The sequence below is a fragment of the Calliopsis andreniformis genome, chromosome 4, assembly GCF_051401765.1.
Source record: "Calliopsis andreniformis isolate RMS-2024a chromosome 4, iyCalAndr_principal, whole genome shotgun sequence".
Classification (NCBI taxonomy): domain Eukaryota; kingdom Metazoa; phylum Arthropoda; class Insecta; order Hymenoptera; family Andrenidae; genus Calliopsis; species Calliopsis andreniformis.
Window position 1 is genome coordinate 3,262,599 of NC_135065.1, and position 23,606 is coordinate 3,286,204.

General features: G+C 32.7%; 4 protein-coding genes across 11 annotated transcripts; 2 read left to right on the forward strand and 2 right to left on the reverse strand.

The window, feature by feature from the left end:
* Nucleotides 1-201: 201 nt before the first annotated feature.
* Nucleotides 202-3,839, reverse strand: Ube2g1 (ubiquitin-conjugating enzyme E2G 1). 2 transcript variants are annotated; one of them, XM_076376441.1, is made up of 6 exons: nucleotides 3,705-3,839; nucleotides 1,365-1,467; nucleotides 1,179-1,276; nucleotides 918-1,096; nucleotides 714-836; nucleotides 202-639 (listed from the first exon to the last, which is right to left on the reverse strand). In XM_076376441.1, the coding sequence occupies exons 1-5, from the start codon at nucleotides 3,748-3,750 to the stop codon at nucleotides 756-758; spliced, it is 507 nt and encodes a 168-aa protein (XP_076232556.1). In that variant the 5' UTR covers nucleotides 3,751-3,839; the 3' UTR covers nucleotides 202-639; nucleotides 714-755. The 2 variants fall into 2 exon arrangements, with proteins under 2 accessions (XP_076232556.1, XP_076232557.1); XM_076376442.1 differs by lacking the exon at nucleotides 3,705-3,839 and adding an exon at nucleotides 3,169-3,631.
* Nucleotides 3,840-6,075: 2,236 nt separating this feature from the next.
* Med18 (mediator complex subunit 18) lies at nucleotides 6,076-7,382 on the forward strand. Its single transcript, XM_076376382.1, has 2 exons — nucleotides 6,076-6,538; nucleotides 6,801-7,382. Exons 1-2 carry the CDS (start codon nucleotides 6,336-6,338, stop codon nucleotides 7,246-7,248), a joined length of 651 nt encoding a protein of 216 aa, XP_076232497.1. The 5' UTR covers nucleotides 6,076-6,335; the 3' UTR covers nucleotides 7,249-7,382.
* Nucleotides 7,383-7,841: 459 nt separating this feature from the next.
* Nucleotides 7,842-15,298, forward strand: LOC143177808 (RNA-binding protein 1-like). 7 transcript variants are annotated; one of them, XR_013001657.1, is made up of 7 exons: nucleotides 7,842-7,978; nucleotides 9,690-9,907; nucleotides 9,997-10,089; nucleotides 10,637-10,684; nucleotides 10,822-10,944; nucleotides 13,291-13,377; nucleotides 13,728-14,381. XR_013001657.1 is itself a non-coding variant. In XM_076376002.1 (7 exons), exons 2-7 carry the CDS (start codon nucleotides 9,699-9,701, stop codon nucleotides 13,729-13,731), a joined length of 489 nt encoding a protein of 162 aa, XP_076232117.1. In that variant the 5' UTR covers nucleotides 7,842-7,978; nucleotides 9,690-9,698; the 3' UTR covers nucleotides 13,732-15,298. The 7 variants fall into 7 exon arrangements, 5 of the variants coding, with proteins under 5 accessions (XP_076232117.1, XP_076232119.1, XP_076232116.1 ...); XR_013001656.1 differs by lacking the exon at nucleotides 13,728-14,381 and adding an exon at nucleotides 11,996-12,170 and having other exon boundaries at nucleotides 10,822-10,869; nucleotides 13,291-13,369; XM_076376002.1 differs by having other exon boundaries at nucleotides 10,822-10,869; nucleotides 13,728-15,298.
* On the reverse strand, nucleotides 14,589-22,710 carry LOC143177807 (protein-lysine N-methyltransferase SMYD4). The gene is made up of 7 exons (XM_076376000.1): nucleotides 21,989-22,710; nucleotides 19,972-20,503; nucleotides 18,954-19,279; nucleotides 17,757-17,965; nucleotides 17,136-17,260; nucleotides 15,654-15,863; nucleotides 14,589-14,910 (listed from the first exon to the last, which is right to left on the reverse strand). The coding sequence occupies exons 1-7, from the start codon at nucleotides 22,299-22,301 to the stop codon at nucleotides 14,589-14,591; spliced, it is 2,037 nt and encodes a 678-aa protein (XP_076232115.1). The 5' UTR covers nucleotides 22,302-22,710.
* Between the last annotated feature and the right edge of the window lie 896 nt (nucleotides 22,711-23,606).

The window sequence follows — 23,606 nt, forward strand, 5'->3', positions numbered from 1 at the left end:
CACATATCTTTACATAGCCGTGATTGTACAGCTTTAATCGACATTATGTTTGCTTGCAGTGTCACAGTTGATTCACATATATTTAATTTTCATTTTTTACTGGCATTACATTTAACGATTGTAGCATATATACGTACTGCATATTTGACTTTACAAAAATTTATTTATATATATATTTACGAAAGTAAGAAAATACGAAACGACACTAAGGAATTATTATTATTCGATGATAAACGTAAACATTTTAAATTACAGGATTTTGGGCATAAAATACGGGGCGAGCTCTTGAGCAGGAAGGACAGGGAAGTTAAGTTCATAACTATCAATATTAAGTAATAATCGTACAGATAATTTTTTTGCTTTATGTATACGTGTAAATTAATTTTTTAGCTGTTTATTATGTAAAAGGTGAGCTGCATGTGTTTCCCTTATGTTCTTTGTTTCAATGGATGGTACGTCAGTGGTGGTGGTATAAACTTGACAAAGATGTGTGAACTTATCTTTTACTTTCACACACACACACTATGTCTCTCTCTTTTTGCATAAGGATGGGTCAGGCTTTATCCGTTTTTAGTGGCACTGTTATTCATTAGCTTTATGCTGAGCATTGGTTTCTTTTTTACAGTGCTTACGGCTTCTCTACATAAAGTATAGGAAAAATTATCGAAAGTAAGAAACACCTACTTTTATCACATAAATGTTACAAAACTTACCAGAATTAAATAAGTCTTTTCAGTTGGATATTTGTTCATCTCCTACAAACATTCTTCTTGGCTTTTTCTGACACACCTTGCCACCTTTCTTTTGAATTCAACATAGCTTTCCCTCCACTCTTTCTGTAGTGCAATAATAATAGATACTAATAATAATAGTAACATTTAATGCACATGTTAATAACATATATTAGTGTTACTTACGGCAGCATCCACATTAGCAGGACTTTCATCGTTAGGATCTGCAAGCATGCTAATAACACTTATCAAGATAGTTTCAACTGTGTGAACTGGTAACCACCGCTCTGATGCTTTTTCATAGCCCCACTTGTCGTCTCCAGGTTCGTGTAAAATTGATATGCATACATTACCATTCTTTTCGACTAAAAATATAATATAACATTTATTTTAAATTGTGCCTATCGTATACTTGACCATACTAAAATTTTGTCAAAATGAACTTACTGTTTGGATGCCATATTTCTGTTATAAATTTCATTCTTGGTGGCCTAAGTGGATACTCTTTTGGAAATTCTAAGTGTGCTTTGAAGAACCCACCTTCACTAAAATGTCACAAAAGTTTGTAAAACATCTAATATGAAATTTTTTATATAATTTTATATTTTACTTTATATGTAATTGATTTCTTACTATAATGTGTCTGGAGGTCCAATAATGAGTACTTCCCACTGATATATGTCATTGTCATCTATGAGGCCTGCTGAAAACCCTTCTACTGGGTTTTTATTTAATTCTAGAGGAAAATAGAAAATTTTAATAGAACATCTTTTTTTATTTAACAAAGTTTCTTATATATACTAACAGAATAATTTGTTAAACATTATATAAAATATACAGTTAATAATACATATGATAAACTGTGCTAAATTAGGTAATAACAATGTTTACCTGAAGTATTTATAACATTATTTAATATACTAATAAATATAGTATATAAATTTCAAGATGTTGCAAAAAAGAATAAAGTAGCAATGATTCTTTTGTGAATACAAATATACAGTTTTTAAAATTAATTAATTTAGTTTAATTGAATCTTTTACTCTAAATATAATACAGATTACTTTAATCAAATATAGTTACATGTAAGCTATCTCACTAAGGCTGCCCTTAGTTAATGCTTCTGAAACTACAATAGATAAGAACTTAGATGTTTTGGCATTTCATTTAATATGGAAGAGTTTCTTTATTTATTGCAAGACAATTTTGTAGAATAGTATCAGAGTGCAGAGATGCAAATCACTTTAGAAATTTTTTATAAAAATAGGCAGAATGTAATATATTTTGAAATCTCAATTTTTTCAGTAAATTAAATCCTGATGTTTTTTAATTAAACAATTTTCCAAAATAATGTGTCCTTTGAAAGTTATGATTTAATTAAAACACTATACATATATTTTAATATCAACAAACAGTATTTGTTTTGTAACAAACTATATACTTTTCAATTATGAATAGCGCATTAATCAGATTAAATAACTTTCAAAGAATACATTGAAAAGAATTCTTTAAAGAAAAAACATTCAGTTCAATTACTTGTTATCATACAAAATTTTAAAGGTGATTTTCATTTCTGCACATTGATGAAATTTAAAAAAATTTTAAGTTTTTAAATAAGGAAACTCTTCTATATTAAATAAATTTTAACAAGTTGTAAATTCTAATCTATCACAGTTTTAGTCTGTGACTACACTTATCTTCAGTGAAATACCTTGTATATTGCAAAATGTTTGAACCATTATATGGAGTATGTGTCATGAGATACATGTACTGTCTATAGGATAAGATGTAATGACACATGAAGCAATGAAATTCATGGCCTTGTGACGTTAGTCTCAACCTCTTTCACAACCCTTTCTTGACTTACAACAACTGTATCTTGAGATTTCCCCAATATCCTGTTCTATGAAAAAAATCCTATTGCTACTTTATTATATCTCTCCAAATGTCATATTATTCTTGCGTAGAATCATTTTTCAGAATATCAAACAAAGGAAATTGTTCAAACAGTTACTACCATGCAAGATGCAGAGTAACAAAATATAAAGACAATACTATCTTATCAAAAAGCACGAAATAAAAGAAATGCACGCAGTTAATCATACTTCGACCTATTGCAACGAAACCACTGGAAAGAAAACCATTAACACGAGCTTGTGCAACGACTAAAGAAAGACGAGAGAGCACTTTTGTTATTCGATGCGTACAGGTTAGGTCGAATCGAACCATGTTAAATAACCGTCATCGCTCATGAGTTAATGACGGTAAGTCAGTCTCGGGACGATATTCCACGTAAAATTCAAATCCAACGTTCGCGGTATCGTCAACGGTCGAATAAAAGATGGAGTTCAACGAGTGACGAAAATAATTCGAGGCATTTCGTAGCATTGATTTCGAGTTAGAAGCGATAAAGGAGTATGGGTTGAAGGAGGCTGACCTTCGATGGTCGTTGCACGGCATGGTTTTCTTTTTTTTTTTTACTTTTTTTTTTGCCTTTTAGTCGAAACCGCGTCGTGCACGGTGTGACGCGCGAAATGCTATAAATAACGTAGCCTGTAATTATTTTCGGTAACAGCGAAAACGGCTTTTACTATAGATGAAAATTATCCGCGAGGAGATTGGCAGCGAGTTAGGGTATCGCAACGGGTAAACGCGATACTGAATGCTAGGTTAAAATTATTCATGGGAGGCACACTACGGTTCCGTGGCCGTATTGATTTTCACGCCCTAATCGGGCGCAGGGCTGCGGTAAGATAACGAAAGGCCCAACCGGTGTCTAGATAAGGTTACAGGAGGTTCGGTGAGACTGATATCACGGGCGAAAAAATCTTCACAAAGGCAAATCTCGAAGGTCGAAACACGGCGCTGACGAGGTCGCACGAGTTTGGAGTACAGAAACGGTTCCGGCTTTTCGTCGAGCTCGGTTGCACGGCACGGATCACACTTATCACTTATACTCATTTTACTGGATACCTGCTAATTGTTTTCGTAGTAAAAGCGCGGACTGTGGCTCTGACATTAATAAAAGTTCCGTTAAATAAGACTAAAGCTGAAAACAATCACTTTTGCTTGACTGGAAAGATGGCTAGGTACGTCGCGGAAGCAGTGATTGCGCATGCGCCACTACTTAAACATATGTTCTTCCGTCTCTCCTGTGCGCCGGCCTGATCGAATGTCTGTGCCATCTGCTGGGGATTTCGCAAATATCGCAAATCGAGAAACACTTTTTGCTATCGGTAATTTATTTTCTATTGTGATTCGTGAATATTAATGGACGATATCTCGTCTATGGAAGTATTATCGGTGAGGTTGCAAGATAGATGTGATCATTTAAACGACTGTACTGGATAAATTGGACTGTTTATGGTTTTTCATGTCTCAAATTTTGAAATACTAGATACCGATTGAAAATCACTGGCTTTTGCATGCCCTCTGCTTTTTTCAAGTGGTAAATTTAAGAAACATGTTGCATTTTCATCGCTAATGCTGGTAAAGTTAATAAAGGAGAGAATATTTCTACCTTATCACCGATATACAAGGTGTTAGCTTCTTAATTTTGTTCGAATTTTCATATATAGAATAGTTAAGAAAAAAAAATTTATATTATTTCAAAATTGAAATATTTTTGGAGAATAAATAGATATAATTATTTAATAGATACAATTGTATATCATTCTATATATATAGGTTCTTTTAAAAGCAATCCTTTCATGAGAAATGTGTAACTTCTCGAAGATATTATTTGATCCTAAGTGGTTAAACACGTTAAACATTTTCCGCTGTTACTAAAGTGAGATATATAATATTCGATAACAGTAGAATAAACGTCAAAATAAGATGTAAATCAAGAACAATAAAATTTCAAACTTCTTTTATTAATCGTAAGCGCTTAGAGTTTGGTCAAATTCGCCTGAAATTCGGCAAACCGCCAAACACCATTGCCAGAACGAAGCTCATATTAGGGATCAAGTTATATGAAAAACTATTTTAAATTGTTACAATCATTGTCGCATTTACTGCTGCGACATTTTATCGCAGCTGTATAAAGTGAGTGGCTATGATACTCATTTTTTAAACGATTATAATTATCTATATGAAAGACAAATACCAAAAAATTATATTGCAATGTCACTTTGGAACCCAATACGCCACGCATAAAATGACAGTTTAGATAGAATATGAATAGACATTTGTATACGCTATATATTTTTATATTCTCATAGAGTACTTTTCATATTCGTAATATAGAGTGTCCCAGAACTGGTTGTAGATGCGTAAGGGGGAGGATTTTATCTAAAAAAAAAAAGATGAAAATGTAGTATACAAATTTTTGATATCACACTTCGTTTTCGAGAAAATTGACTTTGCATGAATAGTGACCGAATAGAAGTGGACCGAACTACAGTTTTAGGTGTTTGAGGAGTACACGGAGAAAGGGGCATGCTTCTAGCGTACCGTAGAGACAATCAGCGGTCAGATCAAGAATGTTTCCGTTACCTCGTGTTCAAGCACCCAAAACTGTACTTATTTCCATATATTTGCACCACATCATAATTCAAACTCAATTATTTCGAAACCGAAGTATAATATCAAAAACGTTTATTCTGTATTTTCAGTTTATTTTTTCATGTAGAGTCACCTCCTTTCCGCTTGTACCACCAATTCTGGCACAACCTTATAACTATTTTTCAAATAAGAAATAAATGTGCTTTTTTTCTTTGTTTTTATTAACTAGTAATTTAATGATAATTTTTATTTGAATCTATATTTCACTTATATAGCGACCGTAACAGGGCCTAAAAGATTTCTGCATAAGGTCCCAGTGACCCAGTAATCCCTAGCTTTACCACTGTAAGTAGCGTAAGCATTATGTAAAAACGAGAAATATGTTAAACTTGTGTGCCTGTCATTATGCATATTTAGTAAATACGATAGTGGCGTGGTGTTTAAACGCTAGCATTAATTGTAGCAAAAGTGAAATATTTCGTAAAGTACATATTTTCAATGACCTTATGTTAGTCTTTTTATGAACAGAAGGACATAAGGATACAGTATATTCGAAAAAATTGTAGAGTATCATTTAAAAAAATGTGAAATTGCGCTTTGTAAGTGTACTTCTCAAAAAATTGTATGTAAAAATGATAAAGTTTGTTAAACAGTGCAAAATTTTATTTTAATTTTTTTACTTCATTTGGAACTGATGATGAGGTATAATCTAGCCCAGTTACCAAATTTACTTTCTTTATATGAATTATACATATAGGAGTCGGTTGTGGCATGTATTATATCGATATATAATACACATATAACATATCGATATCATACGTAAATAATACTCACGTGCGTGCCAAGTCATACATGTAACGAGATTTTATATAAAGTTTACTACCATTAAATTAAAATTTGTGATTATACGTGTATAAAACATTGGATAAATTTTATATCTATACCTGAGAATAAATATATAATAGTAAAGTACTGTTTCATGTTACGTAGTGGCTAATGAAAACATACATTAACCTACAAAAGTACATAAACTTCTTAAGCAGAGAAATAATTGTCAGATAGAAAGATTACTTATTAAAATAGAATTTACACCAAAAAATGAGTGCCCCAATAAGTACAGCAATGGACAGTTTATCAGCTGCAATTAAGTCCAATATAATTCCGAATCAAGAATATCTATTACAAGGTTCAGTGTTAGACAGTGCTGTGGAAGTTTTGCTTCACAGGTTACGTGGTTTATGCGATAATGTTGACACTGGACCAGAAACATTTAATGATCATGAAATGTGTTTTAGTATCAGGTAGATAAATTAACTTCAAAAATATTATTCGCTATATTACTTAAGAGAACTGTATAGAACACTTAATAGGTTCTATTATGATCTGTAAGAAAGTGATACATTATAAATAAATAAGTAAAGAATGTAGAATACAATTGTTAATAAACAAGCAATTAAAAAAATAAGTTCTATATTTTTTACATATTCTTTAAGAGGAATCACTTTCTTGGTAATCGTATTACAAGTACTCGATAATGTAAATAACTGTCCAATGTTGTTTCAGAGGATCGGAGCAACCATTACTATTACGTGTGAGAAGAGCTTTAGATTATCAAGATATGCCTTGGCAATTACGTTATATTGGTCAACCTGAATTGGGTGATAAGTCACGTCCTACAATTGTCAGAAGCAGCTTAGATATTGCAACCAATAGTACAGTTGTTGACTTTTTAACAGAGTTGGGATGTAGATTAGATTTTGAATACATTGCACGTGGCTATATGTTTCGTAAAGGCAGAATGAAAGTCACAGTTTCTAAAATATTTAAGATGGCTCAGCAAGGAAAAATGCCTGAAAGTATGGAAGCTATATCTCAAAGTTATTTAGTAGAGTTAAGCGTTTTAGCACCAAGTGGTCAAGATGCGATAGCAGAAGATATGAGAATCTTTGCAGAGCAATTAAAACCTCTGGTTCAACTAGAGAAAATTGACTATAAAAGACTTGTGCATTAATGTAAGAATTCCAGCGCTAATCAGTATTTTATGTTAAATTATATTAATATTTATAAATTGGTAAACTTGTATATAATAAAATCTTTTGTAATATAAAATATATAAAAATAAACTGAATTTATATTCTATTCATTTTGATTGAAATTTAATGAATACATGTAACTGATTGTAGACTGTACATTTATCGAATTTAATTACTATCGAAGAATTCACATGTGCGCCGCTTAGGTGCTACTTTGCCATACCTACAACGCGAGTCAAATTAAAATAGCTATTGATTTTCGTAAAAAATATTTTAACTCATATTTTCTCTGAAGTAAAAAATGTTACATTCACAATTAAAAGAAATCAATATTCATAATTAATTCAATTTATTTAACAAAATTGATGAGTTGTATATAATTTATATAAAAAAATGTGTTTAATTTTTACACTGAAAAATTCAAAAAGTTTATGAACGATTGCACGTTTTAAATATTCAGATAAATAAAAAAAAGTTTATTTTTACAACACAGTTGTAGAGATGTTATAAAAGAATTAAATTTTTTCTTTGACTAGAGAGTACAAGTAATATACATCAATGCCATCTTAGAAAGGAGGCCACGGAGGAGAACCAACGCTACACAGGCCACCATTTTGTGGGCATTTCTACTTGTGCAGTTGAGAAGGACGGTTGTTTGTGTTAAAGAGTTGCGGAAGTTCTTTTTCAACAAATCTACCCACCTAAAACGTAAGTAAAACATACTATTTCATTAAAAACTGGTATGAATTTGCGCTTAGGTAATTATTTTAAGAAAGAATCGCGCAAGAAGAGGCTAAACGCTTCGAAATCTCCATGGCGTCGGTTTCTGTTAGATCCGACACATTCTGATCTTTCACATTATCTTTGGATTTGCAAGAATGTTATTTTAAAAGTAACTAAACATATTCAGCAGGGCACAGTATCCTGAAAAATGATATAGTGTTTCTTCTCTGAAACAAATTTAAACATAGCGTAGTTGGTCTATGACTGCAGTAAATCGAGAGCACAATATGGCGGTATTCCAACTTTCCCTTTTCAGTATAATCGACTAAATTTTGCATCTTGCTTACCGTTCATAAGTGAACTTATATATATTAACCATTACTATATAGTTTGAGGGAATACAGTATAATCTCTTCCAAAAGATATTCTGATTGTAAATACTGTTACTCAGCATTTACGTCGCCGGTCGATATTTTTATAATATAGGTAAACTGACAGTGGGTGTCGATAATTCGTTCATCGCCGAGTATTGATTGCGGAAGTAGTATTCTTCATGATTATCACATCAATTTACCAAAAATATTCTTGTTTGAAATAGTTGAATATTTGAAAATGTGATGAAAGTAATTTCACTCTTTCATGATGTTCAAGCAATTTAATAATCAAACATTCACTTAGAAGTTTTAAAATCTATTGAAATGTGACATAATAATAATAATGGATCTATTACTACCATTATGAATAGAATTCAACGTTAAATTTTATTGATTCATGGATGGTAGTATCCTAAGTATCAAGTGTTCATAAGTATATTTAGGTTGGGATTCATGTAGAATTTTATGTATATATAAGATTATATTATTTTATTATACATATGTATGTGATACATGTAAAAGGTAACATGTTTGATCCTAGAGCTTTAGAGATATAGTTGTTTGTTAACCTCTAATAGTTACATTATATCAGTTGCATATTAGCTATATGATATTATATGTACCTCACTGTTGGACTAAAAATGAACACAGTTTTTGAAGCTATAATGTGAGAAAAGACTTCAAAAGTAAACAAAAACATTGATAATAAATGCTACGTATAATCTAGTATAGACTAGGATATAATCTTTGGAAATTTTAAATATCAGCTATTTTCTTATTCATTAGATAGGAAAAAAGGGATAATTGTTACTATCGTGTTTCCAGTATATATCTGCCTTACTTCTTGCACGTTTCAAAAGTCTTAACAAAATAAAAATCATTATTTCACATGATATAAATCAGATTAGTACATATATGTTATACACAAGGAACTTAAAAGAAGATACTGGGTATTAGGCCTATGTCTGAACCTCTTGATTATTATAAGAATTGTATTATAAGTCAGTGTCTCAGTGTTTTTAGAACTTTCTATCATAGGTACCTTTTGGTACGCACAGTTATTTTGATGTAGGTGTTAATTTGATATCAGTTACATACTTCCATGGTAACAGTAAAAAAGATAATTTGGTGTAAGAAATTATGAAATTATTGATTTCATCCAAAACATATTTATAAATGATTAATGTTTTTTATATTTTGAATGTGTATTACTGTGGATTTGGTATTATTTCATGTTTTACACATGTTTGTGTATTTTTTTATCCATAGTTCTACTGCTATGGGATATTCAGTATTAGTAAAGAAAATATAATTTTGTTTAGATTCACAAAATGTCACGTTATCGAGAATGGGATCTTTCGTGCAAAGTATACGTTGGTAACCTAGGCAGCAGTGCTAGTAAACATGAAATTGAAACAGCATTCAACAAATATGGTCCACTTAGAAACGTATGGGTTGCTAGAAACCCACCTGGCTTTGCTTTTGTGGAATTCGAAGACCCACGAGACGCAGAAGATGCTGTTAGAGGATTAGATGGAACGTAAGTGCTATGTAAAAAAGCATTAGACAATTAATAATTAAGTGGAAAATATTAAAAGAGCATTAAAAAAAGCTAGTGACATTTTACAGACGCTGTTGTGGTACCAGAGTAAGAGTAGAGATGTCCTCCGGAAGAAGTCGACGTAGTGGAGGCGGACGGAGACCAGGTCCAAGATACTCCAGGTAAGGTATCTAGGAATATTAAGCATCCGCATTTTACAGCAACATTTGAGCTGCTGCAGATGGCTAAGTGTCTCGTCAAGTAGGTATTACAGTGCAGTTATCGAATAAGAATGTTAAGAAATGATGCACGGGTTTCGGTGATTTTTTTGCACAGCGGATGTAAATCGATTTATTATTAATTATTTTGTATAAGAATGTGGATAGAGATATACTGCATTTATTTGATCTTATCGCTCTTCCGGCTACTGCTCTTATATAAGTACAAATGTGACAAATGATATTAATTAAAGCACATGAAGTAAAAGTATATTATAAGCATTTTGAAACATTTCCATATTAAAAGTGGAAATCGCAAGGTTAGCCGAAGAGCAGCCAAATACATTGCATGGGAAATTTAAGTGGGAGATGCTAGGGCAGAGTTTTAGTTATGGCAGAGGTAGCAGTATTATTTTAGAGCTAATCTTTTTTTCCCAATGTAATCTTCTTGTGAATATGCTTAGCGAACAACAGGATTCACATATCATGTATCTTTTTGACAACCTTATAGGTCCAGATCTCGCAGTCCCCGAAGGAAATCTCTGGGTCGTTACCCAAGGTAAGACTTGCCCAGCCCTATTAACCGCAAATTTTCAGGTTCGACTAGACAAAAGAAAGAAATCAAAGTGAAACAAGGCGCTCGGCAACATTATGCGCAGTCTGAAACATACAACAGTTTTTCTTAATTTTTTTTAGGTCCTGGTCAAGAAGCCCACGCAGATCACCGATAAGCCGATATTCCAGGTAATATGTTCTTATTTTGTTATTTTTTAAGGTTTTCAGGGCCTTGCCATGAAGAGCCATTCTACAAGATTACAAGTAGGTATTTACAAGTACCGCTTGTATTGTGATCATCGCAATTTTGCACGCAGAATCACAATATATATCATTATAAGTCGTATAGAGTAATTCTATTTAAGATGTGTGTTGAGTATTGAGGATTGCGTAATTGTTACGATTGGCGGTCAAATATTGTGTTAATTGATTGGCATAAGTTGGAGTGGACAGGACTTAAAGTGCGGTAGACGGAGGACGAAGAGATAGTTCGAATGTTTAAAAAGAAAAGAAAACGTATGAAGTAAAGAATTAGAGTTGGCATTTATGAAGCTCGTTGTGGTGCTTAGAGAGTAGCACCGGTGGCATATCGAAGTAAATCATAGCGGTGTCTGGTGTTAATTTTACTATTTTAAAGTAATTTATTTTTATTGCTTATTGTGCTTTAAATATATAGAATATGATTGATTTTACTTTATAAGTGCCTGAAGTCGACAGTTATTCGATATCTTGAAAATTAATTTTAATAATTCTCATTTAATTAAATTAATCGTAATTTAATGTGTTATCTGTGCTTGTTTATTTCAGATGTGTACCGAATTTTTCAGATATCGAATGAAATATAAGTTAAATAGATTCTAATGTGGTAAAAATGAGAATGCATTAAGATGCAAAATAATCAGAATGCACTTCGTACTTTAGTCACTTTTATTTATCGTATGCGCATCGAAGCAGCTTACAATTATCTCAATTATATTCCACACATTAGGGTCATATGATGTTGAATTTTGTTTTGCTTTTGAAGTATAAGATATTATTTTAGCATACTGCACTATGCGTTACGATAAGTACGTAAGGGATAAGTTGAAACTTATACATTCATCATATAAGTTTAATCGATCAGCTATATAAGTAGAGTCTTCTTTTGAACGCATTAGAGTGGGCAGTCTAGGATAATCGTAACGAAACTATCGCTAATGAGAGTGAAACGTGTGCAATTCTGTGAATTTGAATTAAGGAACAAACTCGTGTATACCGATAGTGGCAAGGAGTATGATAACTTTGATAGTTATATTGCTAAAACTGACGTTTGCAGATTCTACCAGCGTCAGCTCCTAGCTCTGCTCGTCTCCCCGCCACTACTACTACTGCTACTACTACTACTACTACAGCCACCGTGAAAAAAAGTCTAGCAATCAAAACTGAACAAAAAAAAGCCTGCCTGCCCACTAACTTCCCAACCAGTCACCATCAATCACCACCAGTCACCGGTAGGAGCCAAGTCGTCCGTCAGTTGACAGTCCGATGCTGTCCGTCAGTCCGTCAGTCCGTCTGTTCCCCTTCAAAAAGACTTCTTCGGGCTACCTCAACCTCTAGCGGCTAGGAGCATCGTGAATCCATCGAACAGCCGACGCGATATGAACGAATACTTCTGTCAAAATCTCGGCGCGTCAGTCCGTCCGTCCGTCCCAACTTCTACTACTACTACTACTGCTACTACTACTACTCGTCAACCATCACGTTAAACTTAGCCGACAACGCGACCGCCACTTCTCTTCGACTGAGCAAAGCAAAATGATCACCACCTACACACCATCCCACCACCACCCAACCAAGTACCACCACCACCAACCACCACTACATGTTCACAGTTGTCTGGTATTTCACCGATTTTCAAAGATTTTTTATCTTTTTTTTTTTTATAAATTATGACGGTGTCACGTTCTCTGTGGTCCAATAACGGGTATTTACGTTGATTTTGTATTTAGGAACAGAACGTGAGACATTTTATGTTAATGGTTCATTTTAATCATTTTTGGTACTGGTATGTATATGGTTGGACCAGAGAACTGTCGCCTATATTACATAATAATATGTATTTAAAAATATTTTATATAAAATTGTTTTATATAAAATATGCATATATTATATATATAAAATAACAGTTACTTGTAAAGTATTTAATTTAACCAAATTAATCCTATTTTCGTTTATTGGTTCCTCATTATTGGTGAGATGTCATTTTATATTAATTATTGTGTCTAACTAGTTTTATCACCCCTTAGGCAAATAGGAATTAGCCAGTCCTAATTCTATTACGGTTGCTTTACGATAATTTTTGTACCTATGTGTTCAACGTGCGATCTTTTGCTTCGTCTCATGTCGCATTTTACTAAATATTCGACATACTGTGTAATTTTATTGTAATTTTTATTGTAAGTAGTTAGAACGATTTTCTATATTACATCTTAGAGCATGTCTTTTAATCGGGGAATAAAACAATTGACGATGTATTATTATAATTTTGAGACGAAGTAGGGAGTTGCACACAAATGAATCGCTTTTCTTTTTTTATTAAAAGTGATATAAACTGTTGTTTTAATATTTTAGGTCAAGATCCCGTAGCCCTCGCAGGAGATCTCTCACCCGCAGCCGCAGCCGAGATCGTCGTTCTCGTTCGGATTCCCGTGACAGACGGTATTGATATTACAACAAGTTTAAACAGAGCAAAAAAGATGAAATGGAAAGAAGCAAAAATTAAATTTTTTGCTTTAAGAGAAGCATCGCATGTACTTCTTGCACGATTCAGCGGAAATATGTTTATGATCATGTGATCTTTTAATCGTTGAAAGAAAGTGTTTTTATTATAAATTTCGTTAGTTATAATTCTCACTTTAATTAAAAAAGACTCGATATTCTTTAATTGAAGCGAATGAAAAGTTTTTTAAATTGAAATTTCAACGTGCAGTGCAAAGCAGTGATATAGCGAAATTAAAATCGAGGATCAAAGTGAATCTATTTTCTAAGTGTTCTCTATTTACTTACAGTTAGGTGCTAAAAGTGATCGAGAGACCGGACCGACAAAATGTGCCGGATGGAAGACAAACGAAAACCGATTTTATATGTACATAAAAAACAAAAAGAAAGAAATGATCGTTACCACGCGTACATATTCGGACGAAGCAATGACGACGATGCATATGAGTAAAAAGACGTTTCATAATATACAGAGCAAACACGTACACACACTCGTTTAGCATTTAAGCTGTTAATTTTGTACACATGCATCAAAAAAGGTCATACACGTGCGTAATGTTATATTTTACACACTAGTACTCACGTGTGTCTTCACACATACACAACATTTCATGAAACATGTACACTGACACATAAATGCATTACACACACGCGCATAAGATTTCTTTTGTGACGCGAGCTAATAGAGTGCGTTGGATCTCCTACGGAGTGTGCTCATTGCTTTAAAGTGTACGAGTGCGGCAGAAGATTTGGTTAATAATTAAGAATAATAAAACGATGATAAGGATAACGATGATGAGTGTCTAACAAACTGCAACATCGACCAGGCCAGAGACATTTGATGTGAAGAAGTTACTGGGAAAAAGGAAAACGGTCGTTTTACGTTGTATTAATTATTTTGTACTCTTACGATTCTAAGACTAAAATAAAAATGTATCGTATAATTGTTTTGGCTTTCCTCTTGCAAATAATGTGATGTCGATTAAAAAATAATAAGATTTTAGTTATAACATCAACATGTACTTCGTATTTTGCATACATTTGTTCAACATAAAAAAGATTCGTTCATAAGGTGTAAGTTTCGTCTCACTTATCGCTATAGTTATTGTATTAATTTATTGATATCATTCAAATAATAGATAAGTGAATACTTAAACGCGAACACAGTTGCCTAAAGTTAATGCGCATAATCGTACACCTTCTTGGCAAAGATGATAATCTCTTATCGGTAAAGCAAGCGTTTCGTCTAAAAGCTTCAGAATTTCCAAATAGGATTTTAATGCTTCCTGGTGTCTTCCTTCTTCGAGGTTCCTCGAAGCAACTTTAAACAGTGTGTCTGTATCTTGCAATGCTTTTAAACCTTTCAAAAGATTCGTGCTTTTGCCACATTTGGAACAATTTATCATGAATTCATTCGTATCTGTTTTTACTAATAGAACGTTGCCACATTCTGGCCCAGTTTCACACTTAAATCTGCAAGAAAAAATATATAAATGAGTTCGTACAAGTCTTGTATGCAAAATATTTCGTCTGGTACATACAAGATATTTTTGTTCGTTTTCTTCAAATTGTAAAATTGCTTTAACTTTTAGGTAGTGTAGTGGGTTCAATTTCATTCACGTATTAAATATGTTAAATATACCCTATGCAGTTATAAAACATTAAATTAATAGTAAAACAGTATTTTTTACGATGATCCCACTACACTGTTTTGAGTTATAATATTGGTACCACATGATCTAAATACACCTAATTAAAAACTTATTTGGATATCGATAAGTGCCAGAAAATTCACACTTCCAAACTGTCATTCATGTATAACTTAATTTATATGTACAATTATATATTTGATAAAGAACAATATCTGGTGTCAATAATTTCTTTGAATTTCATTCCATTTTATTTTTAATTTCTTCAGGGACGACTTTAACGAAGAAGAGAAAGACAATACTTAAAATAATGGTATTTTTCAGTTTTTTCATAGAATGTTGTGGTAAATATTTATTACATCACTAACACTAAATTTAAGGAAAAATTGAACACTTGTAAGCGTGCATCTTTGAAGAGATTAAGGAATGAAGTAATTTCTTGAAAATTTGAAATTGTTATTGTACAATTACGTGATTACTTTCAAAAATTGCTTAAAATGAGAAAAGGGGAGTAAAGAAGAAACACAAAGTTGATAGAGGGGATTTTTACATTTTAGGTAAAAATACCTTAGAATTGTTGGATCTATGTCGTTCAAAAGTGGCCAGTGTCCGGAACATGCTTCACAATTGCAATCAAACCAGTATTGCCATCTCAGCGTTCTTTTTCGTTGAGTTTCAGGAGTCGTTGTAAAAATTGGCCCATAATTTTCAGAAATTTCTTCTCCCGCTCCGATCGAACGAATTGCTCTTATAATCATAGTGGTTCCGTTATAGTATCTGTGCATTACAAACAAGCAATTGTACGTTAATTTGTTATCAATAGTTATGTTTAAAAAGTTTCATAATATTCATTGTTATAAGTTGATTGTTTCCTTCAATAAATGATGTATATATCAAAAAGAAAGTTTTAAAAATTTGTTTATACACATTTGAAACATTTAGTATATGTACAGGTTATTAGTATTAATCATCATGTAATATATATCGCTTCATTGATATAACATTGAATAATATTCTCATAAATTGAATAAATAACTTATTATTAAAGTATGATATGAATTAATATTTTGGTTGTTAATTTTAATGTATGTAACATGTAATAATACGATAAATAATAATAAAACGAATAACATTATATTTAATAATAGTATTAACAATAAGTATACAATTAGTAGTAGTTTTATAACAATTTTAAATATGGTTCATAAGGGGGTAGGGTAATCACATGACTTTTCGAAGTTGCTACGTCGGTATTTGCTGTTACAGTTTTCGTTACCTAAATAGTTACCTACAAACACTGTTGTAGCCGCTGTAGGTAATCAGTTGCTGTCTGAGAACGCGAGATGGCGCAACTTTGTAATGTCTGATATGAGACGTGAGTTATTGAGAATTTCCTTTTTCACTATACACACTACTGCATGAGTCTCGTGTTCGGACAACTGAAACGATTTTGACCACACTGATGCAGTGGTTAGTGCAACTCGTACGGTAGTGTATGTAGTGGAGTGTGAAACACTTAATAACTCACGTTCGCAATTTGGTCATTACAGTTTCTGATTTCACCTCGACAGTTCTTAATTCTGTGAAGAGTCGAGAGAGAAAGCATATGTGAGCCTTACTCTCTCGCTCTTGAAACTTCACGTTCAACCAGTGATGGTAGAATCGTGAGACGTGCTGAACACAACTTGCATGATGTGCTATACCAAGTATCTTTGTTTAAAAATCGAATTATAGGTAAATTTAAGTTTATATCTTCAGTGTAAAACTTAAAACACAATTGTTCAAAATTTCATTTGTTTTGCTCGAGTTAATTTCTTGTCTTTCATAAGACAAGTACCATCTTATGTTTATTTGTCTAGTGATCATGACAAGGTAGCCTGGGTAGCCTCTATGTTAGGCAACGAAGGACCTCAACGATGCCGAACGATCTCTTGAAAATTTCGACCAAAGATCCAACTTTTGGCCCCTTATTGTCAGTTTCGTTTAAATTAAAATCGTAATTCGTATAGGTAATAATGTTTTTATTGGGATCTGAGTCTACGCCCTTACCTGATAATTCCAGGGTTGCAAGAATGATTGAAGAGTGACACTGTTGCATAAAGTCCGCCTCCGATGAAAATACTTTTAGCCCTTGCCAAAGTTTTGTCGCCTCTTGGTATTGTTAATTCAGATATCTGCAAATTGTAGAAAGTGAAAAGATGAATATAAGAAAAAAGAATATGTTCTGCGTAAATATTTTTCTTTACGCTCTAAAGGATTTCTTAGATCTCATTTTTAGACTATACAGGGTGTTCGACGACAAATTTTAAGGGATGATTCTAGACGCTAAATTGCCTGAAATTGCGTTTCAAGCTTTGTTTTTGAGTTATTAATTGTCGAGAGAATGCATAACAATAAGATACGCGTGAAATGTGTCTGACACAGAACTTATTCTATTTACCTCACTAGGTCCGACCTAACTAATGCACACTGGCAGTAGAATAAGTCCCAAGTCAGACAGATTTCACGCGTATTTTAGATATATTTGTAACAATTAGTAATTGCAAATGTAATTTTTTATCTTATTTTGACACATATGTCTGTTGAATCGCCTTTTAAAATTTCTTACGCCTGTTTCCGAACATCCTGCACATCCTTGTACTTTTTAACGTATATTAATTTGTGACTTACCTCATGAGAATTGAACTGCATCACCATCAGACTGTGCAAAATTAAACCACCTATAAACAGTTCGCCTTCGGAAGGTTTTGCTTCTGCTGTATCTGGAGTTCTAACATTATCTGGAAAGTAGGGACTATTTTTCAAAAGTCTCAGTAACCAGGTGGCTATGTAGGTTCTGTGAAAGAGGTCCTCCGCCGTTCTTTCGTCTTCGTGAGTTACTGTTTAAAGAGGAATGCAAATAAAGAACGAAGTCGTATAAATACAATTTTTATACTCTATATGTACCTTTAATGTTTAATTTATATAAATGAAACAAACAAGATCATTGATTTGGTTGAAACCTCAGTTAATATAATGGCGTCATTGACTTATCGCTAAATTTTTCATTCAAACTATCGAAATCATATAATTACTGAATATATGTTTGTAACTAAATGTATAACATATATTTTGTTATGAAATGATTGACCTTATTACGGAAGTATAAAGTAGATAGTAAAAACAATAATAATTTGTAACAATCAATAAATTTGGACACTGTATGATCTTTATACACATTAAATATACAGGAAGTTCAGAAATTATAAGGAATGATTTTACTGTATATCAAAATGTGACGAAAATCAGGAATGACGAAGTTCTGCTTGAGGCTTTGTCTGACTTAGAACTTATTTAATTGTCTGTGTGCATTAGGTAGGTCAGACACAGCGAAGCTAGTAGAATAAGTCCCAAGTCAGACTTATTTCACGCGAATTTCAGGTATTTTTTAAATAATAAATAACTCAGAAACCAAGCTTGGAACGCAATTTCATTTATCTTCATTTTCGTCTTATTTTAATCACCACTTAAAATTTCTGACACCTGTCGTTGAACGCCTAGTATAATGTCTTATAAGTATTCTAAATCATTTGTTCCACTAGAGAGAATATTTTATAATGAGAGACTTGTTTTTGAAGCTATATGTGTTAATAGCTTTTGTCTTGTTCAAAAAATATAAATGGAAGTGTATGAAGTTAAAGTTCAGTTGCTCGAAATAATTGTTAAATATGATGAATATAGCAATAAACTAATTATAATAAGGATTATAATAACTATAATAAGATAGACAATATAGACCATAAACTAATTCTGACACTATCCTAGTTAAGAGTTGACAAATAATTTTTGAATTTTCATACACATGCACTAATAAATGCAATTACTCACTTAATCGAAAAAATGTTTCGAAATTTTCTCCTGTGTAAGGTTGTTGTTCGGAGACTTCCAATTTTTTACTCTTTGAAGCTTCCAAGATGTCTTTCATTTTAAACAGTTCTTCGAATGGCCTCTGTGTAATAGTTCTTACTGCTAAAAAGCACGTTATAGAAGTTTTCGATATCCACAGAGCGAGCAGTATTTTGCATTCGTTTCGATGTGCTTTTGCGTCTGCACGTCTGCAAGCGATACTGCAATAAGCAACGCAACTGCATACACCACATTCGGCTGGCATCGGTATAAATATTCTTGATAAACAGTAATGGCAGTGAGTAAGTCTGAAATAAAATAAAATGTAATTATGTTAATTTTTAATTTGGAACACTTTTGAAGGATGTGTTAATTAAAATTGAAAGTAAAAAATAGTACATTAAAGCGTTGGTAAAAATTTGTTTGCAGTGTTTATTATATATTAAATATGTTTAAGGTAGTAGTTCTATATTATTAAATTTTATTACGTAGGTTTATTTTACAGAAAATATTTCAACAACTATGATAGAATTTTTTTCGAATTTATAGAAACGCGACCTCGAGGCCGTATTTGAGAAATAAGAACTTTTTTATAATTTTCAATGTAGGTACAATAATTTATCAAGCAGAAGAAAATTTATTCAAAAAGGCCAATTCTTCTTAATGAAAGTAAAAGTAGAAGCAAAGAACACGGTCTGAATACGATAAATAAATAATTGTTTAAACTACTTAAATGGAACCCACTTTCACAGAAGTGGTTAAAAATGCCAAAATTTAAAGCTCTATATTTTTCAAACAAATTTGAAACCAGCGAAATGATGACTTAAACCTCCCTTTATATCACATAAACTACATCATATTCTATTTTCAGTTGAATCTCAGACATGGAAGAAAAAGAATAATCAATTTCACTCTAAGTGGGAAAAGTTTGCAATGAAAAAAAATTTGAATGATCCTAATGAAAAAAGAAATGATTGAAACATAAATTTGCTAAACGCACCTGTATTCAGCCAGCAAGAACGAGCAGTATGGTTTCTCTATCACTAATATTTCCCCAGGTTGAATATTCTTAGTAGCAACTGCATGCCTTCCTACGTCACCACCATCATCCCTTATCTGCACTGCTTTGCTGCAGGCAGGATATAAAGGATTGCAATTCTCCATTTTCACAGTAGATTTCTTAGAATGACTCGACTTATCCATCTTCTGTGCGACTTTTCCAGCTTTCTGCGCCATCTGATCACCTTTTTCCATCACAGCAAGCATAACTCTGATGTCCGCCTCGAGCTTTTGCTTCTTCTCCAACGCTAGCTTTGCATTGTCCAGCGATTTTAAAGCTGCTCTGAAGGCCTGCACAGCCTCTGCGTGCCTTTTCAAACCCAGCAAACACCTGGCTCGTCTTTCCTCGAGTTTGTACAGCAAATTTCGGGGGTAGCCAACGCGCATTGCTTCCTCGACGTCTGTTAGTGCGTAATCGTGGCGCTCCAGGTGGTAGAGCGTTGCTGAACGATTTGCTAATATTACACCCAAATCTGAAATAGAAGTTTTATTTCGATATTTTAATGTATCGTTTGACCAATGCTTTTTTTGTTACAGAGAGTCCCTTATCTGGCAACTAGTCCTATTATTAATATATTAGGTTGATGTACAGTACATTACTTACTAGAGTTATACTCTATGGTAAAACATCTTTTATTTAAAGTTATTATTTTTAACACTATTACAATGTTTTTTGTAATGTTTTTAACATTATGCAATATTTAATAAAATTGAAGAATATTGACACTTTTCACAAGAACGCTTGAATTGTTTATCATTATCGAAATTAAGTGTCTAATAATATGTTTTATTTTTCTTATTCTAGAAACTAGATCCAAACTTTTATCCAGTGTACATGTGTGTATAAAATGTATTCTTAAGAGATTATTAAAAAATATTCTCAAAATTTCATCTAAATGTAATTTCTTCTAGACACTGTATTTAATTGAAAGTTCTACGTAATTGTGTTTACTCTTCTCAAAGAGTAATTTTATTGTTCCATATTTTTAATATAAATTCTGAAGTTAAAAAGTTCATACTTTGTTAATATCTATGATTCATAAGATTTAAATTTCGAACAAAATCTAATTCAAGCCTAATAATTTATTTTGACAATTTTTAATCATTTTTTCCTCTTAAGAAAAGAAAAGAAATGTTTCTTTTAAAAAATTACATAGTTTAGGTTTTTCACTTTGTTTAAATAATTTTATTTCATCTAATTACAGAAAATCATTTTCTTTAGTACACTAAGTCTTTATTTTTATTATTTTACATCATTTTTATCCTACATTTATCTTAAAAATTTTGTTTGTAATCCTTAGAGATTTGTTTTATATATTTTTAAGTAGTTCTTACAATGAATCTCTTAATAAAGACGTATTTATATGAAAAATGAAAGTTAATGAAATGATACTGCTCTATTGTATTGAGCTATTATGAATAATTTTTTAAAGTACGCATACTATACATGATTTTTAATTATTTGACCTGTTTAGATCAGCCTACGTACGATTATTTAAATTTTCATCAGAAAAACATCTAAAAATTTTAATTATACAAAATGCAATTTACTATCTTACAAAACGTAATTAGTATCTACAAATCTAAGACTAATTTATGCACTAATAATTTATTTAATACAAAGCACTGATCAAAACGAAACATAGAATTAATATTAAAAGATCATGCACACGATGACGAGTTTATAACGAAGTACTATGCACCAAGAACATTCATAAGAAGCATTACAATTAGCCGTAGGAACATTAAGCGGAGATCCGATGAACGACGACATAATTGCAACGCTATTATAAAATTAGCGTAATAAATAAAACAGTGAATGGCATAATTCACGGAAAGTGTGCCGATTGCTACCAAGGCGATAAATTTTCTGGGAACGAATAACGCGCAGTACCGTAACGCTTTAATAATGTTAAATAAAATACACACGACCGATAGCATCAACAATCATTAATTACCTTGCCGAGGTGCCAGCAGGACAGCGTTCGAGTACGTTTCCAGAGCCTTTGCGAATTCGCCGCGGCCAAAATACTTGTTACCGATGTCCTTGAGCTGGAGGGCTTTCTCGCTGCTTTTCAGCAACTGATCGTCCTCTTCCAGGGGCATGGAATGCGCCTCTGGATAGCTCAGCATGAAACGGATCCTCTCCGAACTGCTATTCAAGGAAGCGAATTTCTTCCAGTCCTGCGGATGAATCGCGTTACGCAGCTGAGCCAAATTCGACCTGAAGTAACTGCCGATGTCGTCCTCCGTGTCGTCGTCTTTCGACATTCTTCCACGTCTCTGGAGTTAACTTTACCCACGAGAATACAGTCTACAGCGTAACCTTCCGCTTCTTTTTAACACGTTTTACGAGCACTAGCACATTTATTGTTGTTTGTACACTTCTTAGCGACGTGATCGGTTTTTAGAAGAAAAAGAGTATGTGAGAGAAAGCTCTTGCTACTAGCTTCGAATGATGTGATGGTTTCGATGGGTCACTGGATTTGTGTTTGACGAATTTTCGTTAGAGTTACACAAATTTCAGCTTTCGGTCGAGCGTGCATCCGGATGTCACGCGTTGCCGACAACGCACGCTGCTACTGGCGTCGTCCACGCTACCGAAAACTATGTTCGTCTATTTCCGTTCGCGCTATTTTTGTCGGCAGAAAACGCCTGCCACCCCACGCGACAAGGAAGCACGACAGAAGCATGTGTAATTAACGGGTATAATGGGAAGTACTTTGTTCAAAGATTAATTTTGCTTAAAGTGTATGCTTGGAATTAATGAGCGAATTGTAGATGTTGATCGAATGGCTGTGGGCAGTGGCAGTTTTTGCTCTGATTTTTTTTTGGAGCTGATATCAAAACAAGCTAACACTGATCGATTTTGTTTTAATTTATTTAGGTTGTATTGGATGATTATTTGCGCGTAGGAATTATAAGTGTGTCAGGTTTTCCTATAAAAAGGTACAAAGTTCGTAGAGATGGAAGACTGTTTAAGAATCTGATGGGTAATATATGTTTAGGGACTTAGAAGTTTAGTATTTATTAATACCTTATTTACTTTATTTTATTTAAACAAAGAAAGTTGGTCTTGTATACACATTTAAATATATTTTATATAAGTTATTCCTGAACTGATGCTACAAGCTGAAAAGTGGTCATTCTGCAGGAAAAAATAAGTAGAAAATATGGGATAAAATTGGTTGATATCATGCTTTTCTTTAGAAAAACTGGGCGAGGTAAACGGGGAAAGAGGAATGTTTCTAGCTTACAGTAGAAAAAGTCAGTAGTCAGACCGTGAGTGTACTCTGTGTACACTTCAAGCATTCAAAACTCTGCTCCCTTGCGCATTTACTCGATTGTAATTCAAATTCAATGTTCTCGAAAATGAAATACGATTGAAAAAAATTTCACTGTGTATTTTCAACTTATTTCTTTATATGAATTAGTATCTTTCCATTTATACCACCTTTTCTAGGATATCCTGTACATGCCATGAAAATATTGATATTAAAGAGGATATTCGAAAACAGATGTCAGAAATTTGAAAATAGAACGAAAATCAGTTGTGTTTGTGGTTTCATTTTAGAA